Source organism: Amia ocellicauda, chromosome 3, assembly GCF_036373705.1.
Source record: "Amia ocellicauda isolate fAmiCal2 chromosome 3, fAmiCal2.hap1, whole genome shotgun sequence".
NCBI lineage: Eukaryota > Metazoa > Chordata > Actinopteri > Amiiformes > Amiidae > Amia > Amia ocellicauda.
Window position 1 is genome coordinate 35,228,488 of NC_089852.1, and position 22,326 is coordinate 35,250,813.

The window sequence follows — 22,326 nt, forward strand, 5'->3', positions numbered from 1 at the left end:
TTGAATATATATATATATCTCAAACCAGTGCTCATCATTATTTGTGGGATAGAAGGAAGGGGTAGAGAACATTTTAAGATCATGATTCTGTGCTACATATAAATAAATATTATTACAGTTAAATCCGGCTAAATTTTGTTATTTGCATTAACATGGTTTATAATCCACCTGTAATACTGGGTTATAATAAATCCATCGTATTATTTAGAAATACTTTACACTGACTGAAGTACACTCACCTAAAGGATTATTAGGAACACCATACTAATACTGTGTTTGACCCCCTTTCGCCTTCAGAACTGCCTTAATTCTACGTGGCATTGATTCAACAAGGTGCTGAAAGCATTCTTTAGAAATGTTGGCCCATATTGATAGGATAGCATCTTGCAGTTGATGGAGATTTGTGGGATGCACATCCAGGGCACGAAGCTCCCGTTCCACCACATCCCAAAGATGCTCTATTGGGTTGAGATCTGGTGACTGTGGGGGCCAGTTTAGTACAGTGAAGTCATTGTCATGTTCAAGAAACCAATTTGAAATGATTCGACCTTTGTGACATGGTGCATTATCCTGCTGGAAGGAGCCATCAGAGGATGGGTACATGGTGGTCATAAAGGGATGGACATGGTCAGAAACAATGCTCAGGTAGGCCGTGGCATTTAAACGATGCCCAATTGGCACTAAGGGGCCTAAAGTGTGCCAAGAAAACATCCCCCACACCATTACACCACCACCACCAGCCTGCACAGTGGTAACAAGGCATGATGGATCCATGTTCTCATTCTGTTTACGCCAAATTCTGACTCTACCATCTGAATGTCTCAACAGAAATCGAGACTCATCAGACCAGGCAACATTTTTCCAGTCTTCAACTGTCCAATTTTGGTGAGCTTGTGCAAATTGTAGTCTCTTTTTCCTATTTGTAGTGGAGATGAGTGGTACCCGGTGGGGTCTTCTGCTGTTGTAGCCCATCCGCCTCAAGGTTGTACGTGTTGTGGCTTCACAAATGCTTTGCTGCATACCTCGGTTGTAACGAGTGGTTATTTCAGTCATAGTTGCTCTTCTATCAGCTTGAATCAGTCGGCCCATTCTCCTCTGACCTCTAGCATCAACAAGGCATTTTTGCCCACAGGACTGCCGCATACTGGATGTTTTTCCCTTTTCACACCATTCTTTGTAAACCCTAGAAATGGTTGTGCGTGAAAATCCCAGTAACTGAGCAGATTGTGAAATACTCAGACCGGCCCGTCTGGCACCAACAACCATGCCACGCTCACAATTGCTTAAATCACCTTTCTTTCCCATTCAGACATTCAGTTTGGAGTTCAGGAGATTGTCTTGACCAGGACCACACCCCTAAATGCATTGAAGCAACTGCCATGTGATTGGTTGGTTAGATAATTGCATTAATGAGAAATTGAACAGGTGTTCCTAATAATCCTTTAGGTGAGTGTATATAGGAAACTGCAGTCAAAGTTCCTCCTCGCCCACGGAACCCAATACCCCCTCGCAGTTCCCCGTCGGTATTATTTTCATGGTGCACCCGCATAGACGCTGAACTCCCACGATTAATATTTAACTTGAAATAAACATCAGCACTTGTACATCGGCGGGCACATTGTGTAGCAAAACCATCACGGAAACATAAGATCATGTATAATCTGTAATTTGGGGAATGCCAATCTTGTTAAGATGTCTGTTTCTCATGCCAAAGACGAGTCTGTCCCGCGTCCAATCAAACTCGGCCAAATGTCAGAAAGTCGGAACTGTTGGCAGCATCGCTAGTGGCTCAGACTCAGACTCTGGTCCAGGCTGGTCTGTAGACACTATGATTGTACTGAGCCGCAGTGCCATCATGGTCGTCCTGGGCTTGATTTTAGCCTCGGGATGTGTGCATGTGTCTTATTGTGAGGGCACCCAAGATGAAGTTATTAGCCCTGCCATGTCTGTTATCTGGGGTGCTGGACTCCAACCCAGAGTTGTCCTGCCTGTTCGATACTTCTACATCCAAGCCGTGAGTCCCACTGGACAAAACCTCACCTATTCTCCAGGTAAAGGACATTTCACTTAAGACATAAGAGACCCGTTTTCACAAGGGAATCATAATGTGCAAAATTACTTTAAAACTGCTGTGATAAGAAAAGTCTTCTTTTTCTGTGATGATGTCTATACAACTCCCTACCACAACCGAGAGGCAAGGGTGTGTGAGAGTGAATTACTGTTAAAGTATAGTTATGCGACAAGAAGAAAAAAGGGGGGGGACACTAAACAGGATACATCTAAGCTGTATAAAAGACAATATAATTCAAAAGCATTTGTATATTATAATGATAGGATAAAGCAACTGTTCATTATTCATACATGCTGAAGGTATATTTTTATTATTGTTGTGGTTAACATGTTTCCATACAACTACTAGCTTCAGGGGGCCTGAACATATAGTATAATGGCAGGCTGGAAGAATAATTTGGAGGTAATTTGATAAACTGTTACATAATATACATAATTATATTTAAAAAGTGAACACATTACACATTGTGATCACAGATTTGTTCTTTGGTTTGACTGATGTTCTCAACTTGTCTGGGCCTGTCAGTAGTGCTGGGATGATCAGTCTCTACTGGGTTTGGTGAGCCTGGTGGGCATATGAACAATAAAACAGACATAACATAACAAGTGAGCAAACAACACATCCAAGCTGATACAATCCTTTGAAAGGTTCTTTTGCATCTGTAGTTCAATATTTGCATCACTCAGGTGCTCTGTGCGACTTGCTGTTCCCCATAGAAGCCTTGTGTGGCTATTATACTATTATTATATTATATTATACTATACTATTATTAAATATAAAATATGATATATTTACATTTTACATCTGTTCTTATGGTGCAATGTTGAAGATGCTGAATGGTATCAGAGTGCTTGTCACACCCTCAGAGAAATCTTCACGCTAGGGTGTGGTGAAGGGAAAAATAATCTTTCTAAATAAAAGAAAAGAAAACTGTGATTTATTGTTTCCTCTGGTTCATTCTTCAGCTTCAGTGGAAACTGGACATAATATCCTCACTCCTGGGTGTTGGTTGAAGTAACCATGTTTCTGTCCTGCATGATGTTAGTATGTTAGAAATAAAGAACAATGTATGTATTGTTCAGTATACTTTAAATTTAAACACGTAGGCCCTTTGTTATAACACTAATGTTGTGCACTCTTATATGTACCATTTTGATGATCACCTTTGCAGAGAGGTGGAGTTTCTGAGCAGGCTGAGCTACTATAGTATTAAATTAACTCGTATTATTTCTGTCTGGAGATGACAGTGTCCCAGAGACATTGGCAGGGGACCTGTTTTAAAATTGTATTATATTACTTGTGATGGTTCCCAAGTTATTCTTCTGTATGGGAACCTCCCAAACCACAGGCAGTCTGCGGCTGTCATGGCCTCCAAGGCAGGGAGGGGAAAATGTGAACAGGACTTTGTAGGAGGCATTAGAAAAGTGACAAATGGCTCTCTAGATTGCTTTGAAAAATCTTATAAGCGAAATAAGCGTAAAGTGACCTATCTTGCCTAAGAAATCTGAAATAATCTTGTTGATGGAGATTGGAATTCAGAAAAATTACCAAAGTGAAATATGCATGCCACATTCTGTGAGATTAATAACAAATACAAATACTTCTAACTGAAACTACAGACCATAGAATATCTGATTTGTCAATTTTGTGTTACTGTGCCTTAAATAGGCTTTATCCAATGTCTCATTCAGAATGTACCCCTTTCTCTCTGTTAATCCCACTGGGAAACCCATTTCTGCTTGTGTCAAACTACAGGGGAAGTTTGTGCATTCGCCTTCTTTCACTCATGACTGCCTACCCTGCTTTTCCTGTATCCATTAATAAGTAAATAAGGTTGCAGGTTGTTTCTGTGTACACGCCTGTCTCATATTACCATTTCACACTGAGTAAGCTTTCAAGTTGTAGTTTCAATTCACACCATTATGATGTGTGATTTAATCTCAGTACTTACTAACTCTTTGATCTTTTCAAAGTGGATACATCAGTTTGCCAAATTGCTTAAGTAGCTGTAGGGGCGTTAGTATACTCATCTTTCTTGCATTTCAGGAAAAGAAGCTTTTGTGGTGAGAATTTCCTCTCTGTCACCTAAGGAACACATCCGTATCCATGTGCCAAAGCCCTTGGACAGAAATGATGGCTCATTTTTGATGAGGTACCGTCTGTATGGCAGCGCCAATCAGGGCCTGAAGATTGAGGTGTTACACAGGGATAAGCCTGTTGCAAAGTCCCCATACATCTTAGAAGGTAACTGATAAGCTCCTTTCATGCTTTTTTTGTAGAAGTGGAGTTTATGCTGATTATTTAATTTTAATTTTATTAACAGTGGTGAGTTTACTTTAAATTTTGTGATAAATTATGTCCGCAAAACTTGACAAGTAACAGGAAAGTCTGACAAAATGTGAAACTATCTTTTCCGTCTGATAATTTTTTTTTAAAGAAAACATTTTCATTTTTAAAAGGAAGTTAAGTGTTAACCCACAGATCCATAATGGTTTTCATATTAATTAATACAGCTTTAATTTGATATTTATTCATTAATTTATGCATTTTTAAAACTTATAAGCATCTGTTTTTAAAATATCTTTAATGTCAAAAAGTATTATGAGAGTTCTTATGGAGAATGGTGAAGAAGTAATTGACAGTTTCATTAAACGTTCCTCTGTTGGCAGGGCCAGTATATCATGAGTACTGTGACTGTCCAGAGATGGACCCCCAAGCGTGGCAGACTGCAATGTCCTGCCCTGACCAGGAGCCTCAGATCTCCATGGACTTCGCCAGCTTCCCTCAGATCGACCTGCAGCGTCTGCGCCAGGAGGTCCCAAAGCGCTTCAGCCAGAGAGGGGGACTCATTCATTACACAGTGGTCAACAACCAGGTCTATCGCCAGACCCTGGGGAAGTACACAGACTTTAAAATGTTCTCTGATGAAATACTGCTTTCCCTGACCAGAAAGGTGAGTTTGTACAGCAGTGGTTTGTTTTTTGGAAATTGGGCAGAATTCCCGGTTTGTAGCAGTGTTTTTTTTGGATTGTAATTCAGGAAAAGTTATGCATACTAAAGTGATTGTCATCCTTTTTGTGAGGTGCGTTAGGATTCTGTTTGATGTTAAAGCGCTATATAAATGCGACAGCATCTGGTTGTTATTGTCAAGTTCACTCCAGTGCTAATCTAGAATCGAGAAATTGCCGTGGTAACTGTAGAGCTCATGAAAACCACATCGTCGTGACACTGTGCCACAGCAAGTCTATTATACTAACACTCCTCCAGGCACTGCTATTCAATCTCAAGTGTCCTTCATTTGTTGTTCTTTTCAGTATTAGTCACTGTGCAGGCACTGTATACATAGATAAATACTCTGTAATTCCCTAAAATCTCATGATTAATACGGATCACTGGTTAACACATAAAAACAAGAGCTTGTGTATGTTTAAAGCCAGCTGATTAAGAGTTTAGTGAGGATATCCGATTAATACGGTATTAATTTAGTTTCATTCAACTGTGAGATCAACAGAACAAATAGGTTAATGGCTTAGTATTTGAAAAAATATTATGAACGTGGTTGTTTTTAATCCTGCTAACTTGAAGCACAGTTTATTCTGAGGGTGAATTCTTCATGCAAGCATGCCGGGGAGAGTGTCAAACAGTCACCACGAAAATAGCAGGATGGTTTTAAGGCAGTTCTCTCAAGCACTTAATTGGTTACAGCTTTCATAACATATTACAATGGCAAAGACTAATAACTGAAGGCAGTATAATACATTTCTATTCTAATAGTCAGGAAGTTAAATCCTAATATGGTCCGTAATACCACCTAGCAACAGCAAGTTATCTGTATGAAATGACAGTAACGCGTCTGCAAAACCTTGAGCAACAGAGTCTCAGCTAGAACCATGTGTAAAATAACAACTGAGAGAGAGAGGAAAGGACGATAATATTAAATTAAACTCCTCAGTATTAGCAGCATGGAACAGTACAGAGCATACACTAACGCTTAAATAGTTTTTGTAATAAATATAAATATGGGTCTTTCATAACCAAATCTTTATTTGTTCAAATCAGTAGGATTCGTATGTCTAGTCTATTCCAGTTCTATCTGTTTGTACATGCTGTCAACCTTTGCTTGTTATGATTGTCTGCCAAGAACCTCTTTGTGGTTTTCGTGAAAAAGGAAAGCTCACAGAGGCTACACAACACTGTGTGTAAACATGTGAAATAGCTTTACACTGTGGACACATTTGTTGTTTGAAATTATGTAGCAATTACAAAACTAAAGACTAGAGGTTGTCTTTGTTGATTTATTGCCGGGTTGCAATTCAAATAGCAACGATGGGAGAAGAGAAAAACAACATAATTTACTCCCACACTCATCACTCTCTTCAAACAAATAATAACAAAATAATTTAATAAGGTTTCCCACACTTTTCCCCTGCTTGTTTCTATGTAAGGTGCGCTTGCCCGATGTGGAGTTTTACATTAACGTGGGAGACTGGCCCATGGAGAAGCGCAAAGTGAACGACACTCCCGGTCCAGTGCCAATTATTTCATGGTGTGGCTCCACAGACACCAGGGACATCGTGGTGCCCACCTATGACATCACACACTCCACACTGGAAACCCTGCGAGGCGTGTCCAACGACCTGCTCTCCCTACAGGGGAATACAGGTGACCCTCTTTAAAACCTGCCTCTGGTTTCCACATGGAAAAATCAGTTGAAAAGTTAGTGTAGGCAAACTCAAGCCTTGAGCATATTCCAGTAGAGCACTTTGGCCTTTTGGAATACCTGCAGTTGTCTACTAGCTTAGCCTCAGTTCTTGAACATTACCTCAGCCTGCTGAAAAAGTATCCTGTCTACTGTTCACTGCTGTCTTTTTAGCTTATACCCTCCTCCTAATAAAAAGATGATGGTAGAAACCTCTGTCTGCAGCGTTCATGGGACAGGACAGCAGTGTTGGATTTTGTGTGCGTGTCATTATAATTCCAGCCTCCCTGTCTCTCTCAGGCCCTCCATGGAGCAACAAGACTGAGCAGGCGTTCTTCCGGGGCCGGGACAGCCGAGAGGAGCGTCTCCAGCTGGTGCAGATGTCCCGGCAACACCCCGAGCTCCTGGACGCTGGCATCACTGGCTTCTTCTTCTTTAGAGAGCGGGAGAAGGAGCTGGGGAAGGCCTCTCTTGTTGGGTTCTTCGATTTCTTTAAGGTACAGGGCTGGAGGTCGTTTAGGGGAACTGAGATACAGGCTTTCAGTCAGGTGTGCAATAACTAAGGGGGTAGGGAGGGAGATTTCTTTTGAAGTGGGACGATAAGTTAAGTGAAATTGTCCACCTTAGGGGTGTAATTTAATTATCATGGACAATTACTGTAATGGGAAAGAAAACACATGGGTCAGAGCAGAGTAAAGATAACTGGAAACCGCATCTCTTTCCCTGCAGTACAAGTACCAAGTGAATGTGGACGGCACCGTAGCAGCCTACAGGTTCCCCTACCTGCTGCTAGGGAGCAGCCTAGTGCTGAAACAGGACTCCAACTATTATGAGCATTTCTATATACACCTGAAGCCAGGGAAACACTATGTGCCAGTGAAGAGGAGCCTCTCGGACCTCATTGACACGATCAAGTGGGCTAAGGTGAGCGAGTGACATCACCACATTACTGGGACAGCCTTGGACAGAGCTCTCACATCGGAGCAGTGCTAATTCACATTGTTACGATTGACACTGGGATGCAGGTTTTTGCCTGAATTTACATCAGAATTAAAATCAATGTATACAAGACATGGATGTGTGCAAGAGGACAAGGTGTGGTACAACCCCCCTCCCGCCACACACACACGCACACACACACACACACAGCCTTTGATTGGACCACATGTGTTTCTCTGCAGTTGTCCATCTGTCATCCTCCAGTAACTTCAGAAGGTGAAGATTTTTAATTAATCAAGGTATAGATTAGGGTGGGATGCAAGCTCATTCATATCTAATAATCAGTAAAGCCACAATAACATATCATGTGGAGTAAGTTTGAATTCTTTATCATTTAATAATAATTTTATAACAGGGTCTCAATTAATCTGTATTGTTTTGTTCCCAGGAGAACGATGCTGAAGCAGAACAGATTGCCGGAGCTGCACAAGCTCTGGCCAGAGACCTCCTCCAGCCTAACCGACTGTACTGCTACTATTACATGGTGTTCCAGGTAACCTGGTGACCCTTTTACTGAGAAAATGGAACTAAGTGGAAAATGGAACAAAGGAAAATAATCCGGAATGTTCAATTACTGGGGCACCCAAAGACTGACCTAGGAAGTCTGCCAGGCTTTTTGGATGTCTTTAATCAGTCACCTGCTCAAAGCCTGGGAAAGATAACTGACCACTTCAGTACATACATTCAGTACCAACAGATCTCCGCATAGATCAAAACTTCAGACATCTATTAATTATTTTGTTATGACTGGTCTATTATTTAATGTAAGCATAACCTAGCTCTATATGTGTCCATTGGAACAAGTCACATTTTTCAGTCTTATTATTTAGAAAACAATTGCAAACTCTGAAAGTGTAAATGCTTAAACAGTACTCACTCACTTTTACTGCACTTCAGATTCTAGTATAATGTTCAATGTCAATTTTTGTTTTAATATCATTTTCTAATTTGTTAATTATTTCCTTTCCACCTTTGTTGTTTTGGATGTAGAAATATGCCGAGCGTCAGACCAGCAGGCCTGAGGTCCATGAAGGAATGGAGCATGTGCCTCAGCCCAGTGACGGGGACTCCTGGTGTACCTGTCACCGGAGCCCACAGGGGAGCTCCCAGAAGAAGGACGAGCTCTGACCCCCAATCTCTCTTCAGAGTCACAGAAGACCGGCACAATTCAGTGGTAAATTATCATTGCCCTGTTGTACCCAAGGGGCTGAAAAATCACATTCAATCTCTAGAGGCCTGAAATGTGTCTCGGGTCACCAGTGAAGGGGCAAGCAAGACAAAGGAGACTAATAATAAGCAAAAATAAGCATAACGTAACCAAACCGTTTATTGCTTATTTCCCAATGGAGTTTACTGCAGCCAATCCAGCAACCTGTCTGCTCAGTTAACTAGAATTTGCTGCTTCACATGGAGCAGTAATTTCTCACTCATTCTTGGGATGCAGAGTGTACTGTAAGACCCTTGTGTTCAAGGCTGAGTTATTGTAAGTGTCTTCCATAGTTCTGGTAAAAATACATACAAATAAGGGTTGTTGTTAAACTTGATGTGCCATAAGCTTTTATTTCTTCACAACACTCACCAGGAAGGTACTATACATCACAAATGTTGTTTTTGTTTATGGCCCTGAGGCTTGTGAGTTACTACATTTTAGCTATTGAAAACACATGAATGGATAATAGACTTTCATGTAGGTGGAATAGGTAGGTACAATCTTATGGGTGCCGGGGTATTTGTATAGTATGTTTCCAGGTACAAGGTGAGTGTCAAATGGATGAAAATGTTCCAAAGTGGGGCCTTATTTCTGACCCTGAAATGTTGGCTGTAGTCATTGAATGCTAATATTGTGGTAGTGAAAGGATGAGAGAAAATAGCTTTAGGCTTTGCTGCCTGGTTCTGTTTCCACCCTCCCCCCAGAGACGCAGTAACACTCAGAGAATGGAATCACTAGGTGGGAACATGACAACAGTCTTGTGACGTCAGGTGCCACTTATCCTTTCTAGAGAAACTCGGGTGAAGTTTGTTGCAAGTGCAATTACAGCAGCCCTTTCAGAAGATTTTAACGCATAGTAGGAGTGCCTTGCTCTGAACGGTTTGCAGCCCATTTAGGGGAAAAAAGGTACATTTACTGTGGAGCCTGCCACATAGTACAATTCAGTGATTCATCCATACACCACTTGTTATATTTACTCTTTAACCAAGGCTATTGTAAAGACTTAATACATTGAAGAGAATTTGTAAAGTTTACATTTATTTAAATGCCACTTTCACAGAAATCATATTAAGGTAATTTCTGGATATATCCATGTTTGTATTTCTATTCCTCTTGATCGTGTCTTTATATCATTATGAGTGAAAATGTTTAATGGTGCATTTGTATTTTTAATACATTTATACTGATGTTTTATTTTGCACATTTTTCAAATATTTATTGCACAATAGTTGTGAGTTTAGTTTCTTAAATAAAAACAATATACCATTCACACCGTGTGCATATGTGTTTTGTCTTCGTCAGGGCCTAATTAGAGACGTAATGTGAAGGTTTATGTTATAGATCAAATGTTTCTGCTTGTTTTTCCTCATCATAACTCTCAAACTTAACTAACATCTTTCTGAAAAATATGTGTGAGCTAACAAAACAAAAAAAAGCTGTGGTAGTTAGCTATATTTTGTTCAGGTGATAGTCACAGTCTGGGGAATAGAAAGGCTTTATAACTTCTATCACCTTGAAAAAAGTTCACATAACTATGATAAAACGAACGACGTAAAGATTATCTCATCTGCAACGTTGCAAATCCGTGCAGGCTACCAACGTAATAAAGCTACAGCAAACATCTTTGCCTCCAGTATGAAGATTATATAACTGCACAGTGCAGCAGACACTGCATGCGACGCGAGCGCTTACACTGACCACTTCCGTCACGTCATATCCGCTTGGTTGCTGCGGTAACCAGACGCCGCGGGACGGGATCCGCAAGGTAATCACGGCTGTGAAAACGTCACCTTGTTTGTATGCATTTCGCTATACGTTTGAAAGGTTTATCTGATGTTTTCAATTCAATAATTTAATCCCAGAGCACGTCCATTGTCGTGTTTAGACGGTGGCAGAACTACGGTGTTGTTGGTCGGGCTGTACTCTGAAGGTCTGCTTCTCCTTACCGAAAACGTGTTTGGTGGCATAACATGCAGGAGCTCACAATTAATTTCAAACTACAATCTGCGTTATGTGGACGATAGCTACATTAAAAGAACTGCGAGAGTGAAGTTTTTCTAGACTATTGACCTGTTCCTGAATACTGTACTTGCATTTCCTTTAACTGTTTTTTTAATAATATTTGAAGACTGTGGTGACTAAGAAATCAAAGGCAGGCTGAAGCTTGGTGATCTCAGTGCAAAACAAAATGAAAGTCTCTTGTTCTCACCTCACCAGACTACTTTCACTAGGGCTGTCACACTACTGCTTGTGTCAGACATATGTTACACCCAGCGTCACTTGATCATCACATCGAATTTGTTTTTATTATTTTTTTATTTTTTTATACCATTCTGATCTCAAAAGGTTTTTGGTTTTTTTTTTAAGTTCAAAGAGAGCCCATTCTGCTGTACCTGATTTAGTAAACATCTAAATTGTTAGGGTGTTAGCGGTCATGTGATTTCCAGAGGAATGGGCCTAAGATAATGTCCAGATGACACCCAGAGCAAGAAGATGGAAATGTGCTGTAGCCCAAGAGTTCACAGTGTAGAGAAAAGACTAGGGGGAGGTGAGTCAATGGTATTTTATTCTCAGGATGAATATAGGAAGGGTGTGCAGAGATTAAACATAGGTGTGAAGTCATCATACCTTCCCAAATACTAAATGGAAAAACACCAAACTTGGCTTTAGGTCAACCTATTTATGTAACTCCGTCCAAAATGCTGGGCAGCATAGTCCCAGGTAGATTTCAATTTTTCACACATTGACAGCTCTGATTATTCAGCACTAAGTAAAACACTCCATCGCATCTTTGGTGATGTATAACAAAAAAGGCACCAGTGACAAAAAGACTCATCCTTTTTACACCCTGATGTGAAGGACTTCATGACAGATTTAACTGATGTTACAGCAAGCAGAGTATGATGCCATAAATTACATTTTAATTTTTTACTTGAATCACACTTTAAAGATTAGATTTTAATAAACAAATTTCACATTTCCAGATTTTCTTTGTCCAATAGCACATTTTCACTTTCAATAGCCCACAATGTCAAAACCTTCTCTAGACAGCTGAAGACTAAGAAAGAGACTTTGTCCAGAGTTAATTTTAGTCTCCATGTTAAATGGGGAATTCAGGTTTGCAGAAAGATTGTTTATGTATGGTGCAGACAGGTTATTTAATACTGAATTCCTACACCAGTACACCAGTTTTATTCTTCAAAGTAATTGTTTTGTAAATGTGTTGGTAATGCATTCCCTTAATGGGTGTTTTCCCCTATAAATAGCCAACAATGCCAAAGAATCTTAAACCTGTCTGAAGAAATAATGACTCATTACACAGCCATTCAGCAGGGTTCTTCTCCCACTTCCACTGCGTTTCACTTAATGTTGCAGTTCCCATGAAGACAAATTGCATTTATATAGTTTATGAATAGTTCTATGGTATTTCTACATAGATGATAATAGAACGTGATGTTTGCATTTTTTCTTGATATGCCATCTCATGAATGGTATAGGGACTCTTGTGTGGTGTGAGATTTAATCCTTCTCTTAAACCTGTATCAAGTGGTGATGTCATTGTGCAACAGGAATGTGTTTTAATGTCGGTCTTATTTTCACTTACCTTTGCAATTTAGTTTGATTACATGGATGTTCTGTGTAGATTTGTCTTCAGTAAATAGCAGAGGTTAAAACACAAGCAGCGGCCTGTAGAAGAAGTATTACAGAAATTAACATGGATGTGTTATGCTAATTCCTTTTTTTGTTTTCTTCATAGCTCATATGTATCCTGTATGTTAAAGTACAGATACAAAGACATAAAACTCGTAATCATTTCCATATGGTTTGTATTATCCTGTAAAACATTAATCACACCATCAGCAATCTTGTTTATCTATAGTTACACCTTCCTTTCTGCCATCTCATGAACTTTTCTAATTCCATCATGGCTAATTACCTGCTGGTTTGCAATTCTCAGAAATGCATAGAAAAAAAGGGAGTGCTTTTGAAAGGCTTTCTGCAGCTTGCCAAGCACTCCTCCACTGAGAGTTGGCATAGCCATAAAAACCAGCTCGACAGCACAGGATAAAGTCTCCCGAGCTGTTTGATGCGTTTGAGCTTCCCACACAAATATTACAGAGGAAACGTTTATTATGTCATTATTAACTAGTTTTTCTTCAAATGTATCCTAAAAATACTAGAAATCCACTTATGGTCCCATCTATAACTGTGGAATTAATATTACAATTATGATTACTAGGCATGAAATAAAGTACATTTATTTAATTATGCCTGTGGAATAATTGTGTACATTTGGCACTATATTGAGTTCTAAAGCTTTTAATGCACTGAGACCATTGTTCATCCACCTGTAAAGTAATGTTTTCAAGTTGATGCTAATTGTTGAAATACAGTGTATTCTTATGGAGAGTCGTAATGCAACTTGAGCATGATTTTCATTTTAAGGCCATGAGGCTAATCTAGAATGAATGTGCATTGCCTTACTAAAGTTGTGTTGAGTGACCTGGGTTTTGTTCCTTTAAAGTCAACATTAAAGTGCTTAATTGCCTCTGGACAGTCTTGTTTCCTTATTGCAGGATTAAAGTAACATCGAGAGTTAAATAAACAGGATCTAGTGCCAGTAGACCTGAGCCAGCATGTTTGTGTGCCATAGGTGCTGTCAGAGGATTAATCCTGCAAGCTATAAGACATTGAACAGCTGCAGTCGAATGAAGGAATTTAAAAAACAGACTAAAGGCAAAACATAACATGTTTCATCAAAGGCCAGGGCACAATTTTCTTTTAATAACTGGAAAACACAAAATGACAAAAGAAGGGCATAATACATTTTGCATTGTTTGATTGTTTTCAGTTAAACAACAACAACCACAAACAGACTTACAGATAAAGAAAAAAATGTCTTTAATTACAAGGAGTAGAATATAAGCTAAGGAGAGGAGTAAGTTGTCTTTAACTATTAAATAATTATTAACATTTTGATTAGTTAAAATATTTGCCTTATGTTGGTTATTAAATAATAAAATTAAAAGGAACAGAAATGTTTTAGATAAAGGGCAGAAAATATGCTTCACATCTTTAAGCTGTTTTTAAAAGAATTTGTTACATTAATGACTTAACGTTGAGTGAAGACTTTAGCCAGACAATACTGCAGTTTAAAACAAAGAGATGGAAATTATCTGTCAATAAAGTGTGTTTTCCAATCTCCTTGTGTTATGCTTTCTACTAAAAACATGTTGTGCTTCTTCTAGGAGGTGATTATTGAATTGAGCCCCTTCAGCAGACCCCTATGTCCAGTTATGTGTCTGGAAATCCAGCCAGTGTAATTGCCTCTTCTCTGGTGTCTGTGGCTCTGGTACCGGCAATGTCTGAGAACACGTCTCCTGTGGAAGACAATATAAGGTGGGCGAAGCTTAACAAAAGGGCAACTGGCATGAATGACTTTTCCAACACGATCTCACATGACTCTCAGTTCCAAAGGGCAATACACAACATTCGATCACAGCCTGTCCGCCAGCTACTTGTCTTTGGTGTGTTCTGATCATTAAAAGAAGTTTGCTCTTTAATACCTAAAAGACGGCACAATTGCAGTCCGTTAATCGATTTATGAATACCTGCACATCTAAACATAGTCTACTTAAAATTTAGAGATTTGTACTGCCTTGATCATTTCAAAGTGGTTGCCATTTGGATCAGTCAAATAATCCTTCATGTATTCCATTATTCTCTCATTTCCGTTATGCTCAGTACTCATAGGGGTGCATTACACTCTGTCATAAAATCTACCGCTAGCCATAGTTATTAGTGCCTCATTTAGGATTCTTTGAGGAGGTTATAGAATAAAGTCAGACCATGCTCTGTTTTTCAACGCCGTGATTTACAGGGTTCCTTTTCCGTTTTACAACCACACTCACATGTGAAAATGCTAGTATGGTATGACCATTAAAAACATAAATCAGTCCAGTGAATTACAGACTTGTCAGGCGGCAGGTGAAAGCTAGGAGCCTTGTGGAATTCAATGACAGGGTGGTGTTGTGATTCCTCTACAGTCACATTTTTCTGTCTTTACTGATAATTGTCCAGCCCCACACAGCCTCTGTTTTCAAGCCTACCCTACCTGGGCTATTAATTTTCTCTGCTTATGTAAATATTTTACCTCTCTTCTGCTCATTCTGTTTCCTGTGCAAGATCTGTATCAGACTATACAATAGTCTTGCGCTGTTTCGCATGGAATGAGATCAGCCAAGGACAAGTTCTTGGAGATTTTGACTTAAATTCAACACAAACGTATGCATAGATTTGTCTGGATGTACCCAGATGAAACGTTTACTAAAATTAAACAAAAACAATTACCACCCAGTTTGGGTCTCTGGATCTTTTTTGTGGGGGGTAAGATTTTAAATATTTTGTTGAGTGTTTCCTTTATTAATGAAGTGTTGTTGGCTGTAAGTTATTTTAATGTGTACTATCTGTTTAAAATGCTCTTACACTGTAGCCAACACATATTCATTAGCATAAACTGACCTTTAGAACGCAAATGGAGTACTGTATAAAAACGTTTTAATGAATAACTGGAATGAAAACAATAAGAGGGCATTCATTTGAGAGATGAGTTTAATATCTGTTGATGTCAGTACATTTTGGTTTGATGGTTCAGTGAACATCTGGACTAAATGTGTCTGTTTGTTATTGTGCAGGGATGTTGCTAAGGTACATTTAAAGGAATGACAAACATTTTATTGTTGTTGTTTAAGTCTGAGAATAATGCAGTCACGTGTTTTCACATAGAATAAATGTATCTCAGGACAATGTAATGTTTTTATTGAAGTTAAATAAGTCTCCTTGTGTACCACTGCTTTGAGTTTTTTCCAAACAAGGGTGATCCTGGGGGCTGAATGGTCAAGATGAAGTGGGCATTTCAACAGTGTGAAATCTAACAATGTGACACACACACAAACACACATATATTGTACTAAATAAAAGAAGAAACAAACAGTATTTGAGGTTTTAGAAAAGTAAGATTTTGCTTTGTTTAAGAAACACACGGGAACATTTTTTGCATCTTTCCAAAACACACGTATCTATACAGTAGATGTTTTATATTATTGTTTTCCTGAAAACATAGATTACCACACTATTGCCCAGCATTTCATTACATCATTGTGCTCTAGAAAACACTTGGGCTATATTTTCTTATTGGATCAAACTGAGGTCTTAAATAAAGTGGACTTAAAACAAACACTGTAAAAGCAGCATAATCTTTATGGTCTCTTAATTTACAACTTCTGCCAATCGTATTTGCTTTTCCCCTGTGATGGAAATTCAATATTGTGGTTGACTATCGTACTTTTGCTTTTGTCTGCCTCCTGTTTTTCAGGAATAAGATTGATATTTTCCCAAGTGCAATGCTGCAGAGAAAAAAAATAACACCAAAGTAATTTTACAAGCTTTTACATCTTAAAATAGCCAACAATTCCCAAACAAGCATTTATTTATTTTGTATCCTACAGCCACAGTGCAATTAGGCAAGATGCGTGTTTTGTCTGCTGTGTCAGTGTTTAGGGAGATCAGGGGAGTTAATTTACTTCCATGTGGCTAAGTGTGCTTTATAGCAGAATTGTTTGGATGTCCCTGAGGATATATAAAAGAAGCCTTTACCTTGCCAGCAGGGGGGTTTCCTGTTTGATTTATGAGGCTTTTTCCAAGTGCTTTTCTTTGGGCAGTTGGAACAGGTTCTTTGTTCCCTGCATTCACCAGTGTGTCTCGCTTCTGTTCAATCTCTCTCGTTGATTACATAGGAATGGGGGTGGTGAGAAACACATGTCTGGTGGGTTACTGAACCCTTTCCATTAAAGTCACAAATGTAGACAAAATGGTTCCTGCAATTTCATACCCAAGTGCTCAGATCATCAGCTATCACTCAGCTTTATCGATTAAATTTGGACAAAGACTGGAAATATGTAAAACATTTCTTTTACTGCTCTGCTCATCCTCTACATCAGCGCTGACCCCCTCCAGACCTCAAGGACGCACGGTGTCCAACTGAGCTGCAAATTACACAATTGAACTAATTACTTTTCTGAGGTAATTATTGAAGTCTTGGAAAGCCTGCTGGACTGTGCCCCTCGAGGCCCATGGTGATCGACCCTGCTCTTATCCTGTTCTTTTTAATTATGTGAATGGACGTCTGATTTAATGTTATTCAGTAACCCTGTTGAAACTGTCTCTAGCAGGCAAAGAAGAAAATAACTATAATTTCTATAGGTCCCCCATACAAACTGAACTGCCCTTGACTGCAGGTTCCTTCCCCCCACACAGTATGTTTATACGTAATGGTTTGAACTTGAGAGTGGTGTGGGGCTTATATAACAAAAAGAGCTGTTTGAGGTAAATTTCATAGCATGGTTTTCTTGGGATTATGATTTTTGTAATGTAATGTAATAGGAGACTTTCCCTGTAAGCTTGTTCAACCGTCTTCTCTGCTCAAATCTTACCGTACTCTAGCTTTCTCCCCCGAGGCATAGGTGTGCTCTCTGAAAGCTAGGGATTTCAAGGTGTGTTAAAATATAATGAAAACTTCAAATCTATCAAGTGTCGTATATCATCTGTAATTGACACTTCAAAATCGCACTTTTAAGTCAGGTCCAAATCTTTGTTGGCAAAGTACATTGACAAGAAAATTGATCTTCTACCTTCTTCCAGTTAGAGCTTCATTATCTGCTGGATGGCGGCAGGTGATGGAAGTTGGACATGTCGAGCTTTGATGTTATGAGCTGCAGCCTCCTCCTCCCCATCCCTTTTGATGCGTCTGTCATGACTTACTGTCATCTGTTGAGTGTCACCAGACTTATTTCCATCTTTTCTTTCAGAGACCGGTCTTGGTAATGAGAATGTCATTCTGATGGTGTGGCATGAAGTGGCTGCACTTGTCTGTCTTGTTGCTACTTTTCAGCAATTCAGCCTGAAACTGAATTGAAACTGAAACTGTATTCTATGTATTCAAACAACTGTATGGCTACTTTATGACACTGAATCGGGATGTGATTGCTGACTTCAGATTCGCCTCCCTGACTCCTGTTTTTCACAGCACATGTTCTGCGGTATACTCAATCAGTATATAGGCATTGGGATAGTCAGGCAAGGCTTATAATTTGATCTCACAGACCCAGTGCTTCTGTATTAATAACTGTCTATAGCTTAAACATTAATAATTGTCCTGCAGTGACCTAGAAGTGAAAGGGCCATTCTGGGAAGGAAGCCCTCTGGAGCCTGTGGCATGGACGACTCCTCCAGACAGTGATGATCCTGTACGAGACAAGCAGGCCCATGCCGCACAGGTCATCCAGAGGGCGTGGAGAAGGCATATTGTAAGCACGCAGCTCATCTTATTTTTTAATTGTATTTATTTATAGATTAAGCATGAATTGCACTTAAACCTTAAGCATTTTAGCACACAATCTGGGCAGAAACAAAGCTTTGTTCCCTGGGGTGAACATGAAAGATAAAGTCAGGTATTACTTCAGCATCAGCTTGTTTTCCATGAGCAGGAGTCGGTCCCATCCTCTTCTTCTTAGATAAACAGATATCAAAAACATGAAAAACAGAGTTCACATACAAGTTGAAACCTGTGAAACAGAAGAAAATGGTTTTGGTTCAAAGCTCACTGTAAATGAACTGGATAAACATTCCTGCTGGTTGCTAACTGTTTGTTTTTCAAGAGTTGTAGGAGGTGTAATACATCCTGCACAACACATTAGTTTACAAGGTTATGAAGCACAAAACTGCTTGAAACTTCTGTGACAACAAATGGGAGTCCTCTGTATCCACTGTATGTCTTAAATATATTTGCAGTTCAGTACTTCCATTCATTGCCCTTTTAAGCAGACAGGTCCGTATTCTGTGAGGCTGTCATATATATGAACTTTAAATGCAGGGCCAGTGAGATTATAGTAGTTAGTTAATTCATCAATCATACTAAAGATGCTGCACATCTGAACTTTGACTAAGGAACCTGATATTAAGTTGAAGCTTTTTTTGTATGTGCAATATACAGACTTCCCCTACCTAAACACAGCTGATGTTTCTGACTGTAGGCTGAACCAAATAAAAACGTTCACCTCCCCGTGAACCACAAAGTGCAACTGTGCATCACTACACAGTTAAGTCTATTGTCAGAAACCGCTTTACACTATTTATGAATCAAAACGCAATATGCTACATTTGTATTTCACTCGGAAACTGATTGCACTGTCCTTTTCACTGTATGTGCAGGACACTCATGTATTTCAGTACTACAAGCATCTGATTGGATTCAGAAACCAAGGGGACCCACGCTTACTACTTAAATATGTCAATCCTAAAGAGGTGAGTAAATACATGTGTATGCATTTTTAATATAACTTTGTCAATATAAATGTTAAAAATTATGTCTAAAAACAATCTGTAAAGAATTTCCTAACATGAGAATAAACATACAGTCTAGAACCTCAAAGTCAACATTATATATTTGTATTATTATTATTTTATTTATTGATCCCTTTTTTAATTGGCATAATTTCTAGGCTGAATTACTTGATGCAGCTGCAGGGGTTTACATAAGATTTCGACTTGGAGGTGTAAGTACATTATAATACTAATTTTGTATATTTATATAGAGATTTTTGTTAACACTTCATTAGACACATTTTAACCGTCTATAGTAAGTGGCAAAAGTCTGTTACAACCCACTCCAATTTCTAATAGTATATAATAATACATGACCTCCATTTCCTCATAGTCCAACATGTCTTAAGTTCTGTAAATTGGTTAGGAAATGAAGGCAACAGTAAGACTGACCTCCCATGGAAGACAAAGGAATAACATAACCAAACACATTGCGTGCTTTGTTACAGCTAGTATTGTGTGTGTGTGTGTGTGTGTGTGGGTATCTTTCTCTCTCTCTCTATTTATATATATGTGTGTATATCATCATCATCAGCCCATATTGATGAAGGCCTCCCCAAGATGTTTCCACTTCCCTCGATCTAGTAGACACTATATTCCATATGTATAATACTAGCATATTTTATTATTAACTTCAAAATTAACTGGGGGAGAAATGTCAAATAAGAGACAGTGTTTTGTTTCTTCTCAGGATTTAATATTTATTTTTCTAGACCACATTTCCTCCAAATATCTACTACAAGATATACACACACCGGCCCATTGTGGACATGTGTGCCAGCAGCCCTAAAGACTACACCAGCCCTTCAGCTAAACAGCCTCTGATGGGGCAGCTGCATCACCACGGCCCGGCTCCACAGGACGATCGGTCGGGCTGGTACAGACGCACAGAGAACAACGGCTGGAGGCTGCTGTCAGGCAAGGTAGTGCAGATCACTCCGGGGCATCATGAGTGTTGTATCATGAAGTTCAGATATCAAAGAAGGCAGAAGTGTGTGCGACATGTTTTTGCACTGACAACGTATCTGGATTCTGTTACCTCATTCCAAGGTGTTTGTGTTTGAAATACTTCATTCTCAGTTATGGTTTTTGAAACAGCACACCACTCTGAAAGTGTGCATGACAGTTTTAAAAACAACCTTCCCTTTTCCCGTTTGGTGTGCCCTGCGTTTTGCTCTTCTTAGATTGCGTTAATGGGAGACACAGTCACACAGGACTCCAGCAACAGGAAAATGGAATTCCACTTCTCTAAAGTACAGAGGCGGCAGGAGGTAGAGAGAAAGCGGAAGCAGAGGAAAATTGAATGGATGAAAAAGATGTAAGTTTGTCATCTGTCATGACCTTGTATTTAAAGGAACAAACTTAGACTTGTGGCATTCGGTGACGATCGAAGATCCAGCCTGGAGTGGTAGGATCTGAGACAGTGATTTATCTATTCAGAAAGTGACAACTGAAGTGTGCTGTGGATTAATGTGACCGCTGTTTGCAGGTACGAGGAGGGCATTCTCCAGGCCCGTACGGTCCAGCCCGACACTGCGGCGCTGGTGCAGAAGGCTGCAGAAGGCATGATGGCAGCCGTGGATGAAATGGGGCCAAACCACGTGCTGGAGTGGGAGGTGGATGAGCTGCTGGAATGGACCAATTCTCTCAACTTTGAAGAGTAAATGACTTTGTATATATACACACTTTCTCCCTCCCTCCCTCTCTCTCTCTCTCTCACACACACACATGCTTGCACACACATTATCTCTATTAGTAGTAATATTTGATCGGGACTCTTGGAGTAAAACATGCGTGAAATGGTATAAACTGTATGTGTACTGCACGTTGAAACAAAGGTGAGAGTTTAATTTCTTTCCATGCTGTGCTTGTTTTAGGTACATGAATGAATGGAAGGAAACAGCAACCAGCAGTTCATCCGATTCCTACAAAGGTAAAACACAAAGAACATGACTGATGGCTTACAGTTAATTACCTATAAATCCATCTTCATGCAGAGACATATACAGCCAATTACAGCCAAACATACGCCCAGGTCATAAAAACCCAGGCTTCTGTAAGGTGTGGAATAGAGTGGAATAATGCTACGTATATCTGGAATTAAATGCTTGTCTTGATTTCCTGCAAAAAGGAAATTTCTTAATTCCTGCAACTTAATTCCTGCAATTGAAGGATTACTAGAGTTCCTCCACTTTTAATTACATAATATTTCATATTCAAAATTTCATAATTTCAATGTGGAGTCAGGTATAGTACCCTCTGCTGGCGGAGCATTGACACAGCCTTTTATCTGTCCCACAGGTTCTAGATTGGTTCTCTCACATTGTGACCAGCGGTTCTCAGGGTTCTCCCAGGAATACAGCCTCCCACCCACGGACAGCGATGCCATGAGTTTTTAAGTCTCAAACCAGTGCAAGTCTTACCACTCATCTGTGCTCTCCGAAGTGAACGTTGCAGATTAGAAAAACTGACTTTATACCCATTTCTTCAATGTAATAATGGTTGCTGTGCAGGGATGGTGTCTAATAAAGTTCCCCAGAATGTAGTGGCATCTGTTCATTTCTGTTTCAGTTTATGTCAGACAGGTTGATGCTTAAGCTCTGTTACTTAAACATTGTTTGTAGTTTTCTATATTATTATATAGATAATGTCATGCTGTTGTTCAATCTGTACGATAATGTTATTTGTTTTACTTTCTCATAATTGTTATAAACAGTAAGCAGTTAACTAACACTTGGTGAAGTGTGTAGTTTCCAGGAATCAATTGTCTGCTGATAAAGTGATATGTAGGCTATTGGACTTGTCAAAGGACTTATTTTGTTCATGAACACTGCTCAGGTTAAACTTCACGATTGGATGGATACTCAGGTTTATATAATTCACATATAAGATATAATACAATAAACA

At 39.3% G+C, this 22,326-nt stretch overlaps 2 protein-coding genes across 4 annotated transcripts; both read left to right on the forward strand.

Moving 5' to 3' along the window:
* The first annotated feature begins 1,529 nt into the window (after positions 1–1,529).
* poglut3 (protein O-glucosyltransferase 3) lies at positions 1,530–10,247 on the forward strand. Its single transcript, XM_066699195.1, has 8 exons — positions 1,530–2,051; positions 4,118–4,315; positions 4,741–5,024; positions 6,517–6,733; positions 7,071–7,267; positions 7,500–7,694; positions 8,158–8,262; positions 8,760–10,247. Exons 1-8 carry the CDS (start codon positions 1,676–1,678, stop codon positions 8,895–8,897), a joined length of 1,710 nt encoding a protein of 569 aa, XP_066555292.1. The 5' UTR covers positions 1,530–1,675; the 3' UTR covers positions 8,898–10,247.
* A 432-nt stretch (positions 10,248–10,679) lies between these two features.
* On the forward strand, positions 10,680–21,964 carry c3h11orf65 (chromosome 3 C11orf65 homolog). Of its 3 annotated transcripts, none has more exons than XM_066699196.1 (10): positions 10,680–10,744; positions 14,229–14,379; positions 18,200–18,344; positions 19,249–19,341; positions 19,539–19,592; positions 20,133–20,342; positions 20,604–20,737; positions 20,909–21,079; positions 21,297–21,352; positions 21,721–21,964. In XM_066699196.1, exons 2-10 carry the CDS (start codon positions 14,267–14,269, stop codon positions 21,816–21,818), a joined length of 1,074 nt encoding a protein of 357 aa, XP_066555293.1. In that variant the 5' UTR covers positions 10,680–10,744; positions 14,229–14,266; the 3' UTR covers positions 21,819–21,964. The 3 variants fall into 3 exon arrangements, with proteins under 3 accessions (XP_066555293.1, XP_066555296.1, XP_066555295.1); XM_066699198.1 differs by having other exon boundaries at positions 10,743–10,776; XM_066699199.1 differs by lacking the exon at positions 19,539–19,592.
* Positions 21,965–22,326: the final 362 nt, after the last annotated feature.

Bases quoted from the DNA above. Each gene is read 5' to 3' on its own strand.
- c3h11orf65 (XM_066699196.1), top strand. From the start codon at position 14,267: ATGTCCAGTTATGTGTCTGGAAATCCAGCCAGTGTAATTGCCTCTTCT. The intron at 18,345-19,248 runs GTAAGCACGCAG...CTGTATGTGCAG, and splicing joins GGGCGTGGAGAAGGCATATT to GACACTCATGTATTTCAGTA. The intron at 20,343-20,603 runs GTAGTGCAGATC...TGCTCTTCTTAG, and splicing joins GGAGGCTGCTGTCAGGCAAG to ATTGCGTTAATGGGAGACAC.
- poglut3 (XM_066699195.1), top strand. From the start codon at position 1,676: ATGCCAATCTTGTTAAGATGTCTGTTTCTCATGCCAAAGACGAGTCTG. The intron at 6,734-7,070 runs GTGACCCTCTTT...TGTCTCTCTCAG, and splicing joins CTCCCTACAGGGGAATACAG to GCCCTCCATGGAGCAACAAG. The intron at 7,268-7,499 runs GTACAGGGCTGG...CTTTCCCTGCAG, and splicing joins GGTTCTTCGATTTCTTTAAG to TACAAGTACCAAGTGAATGT.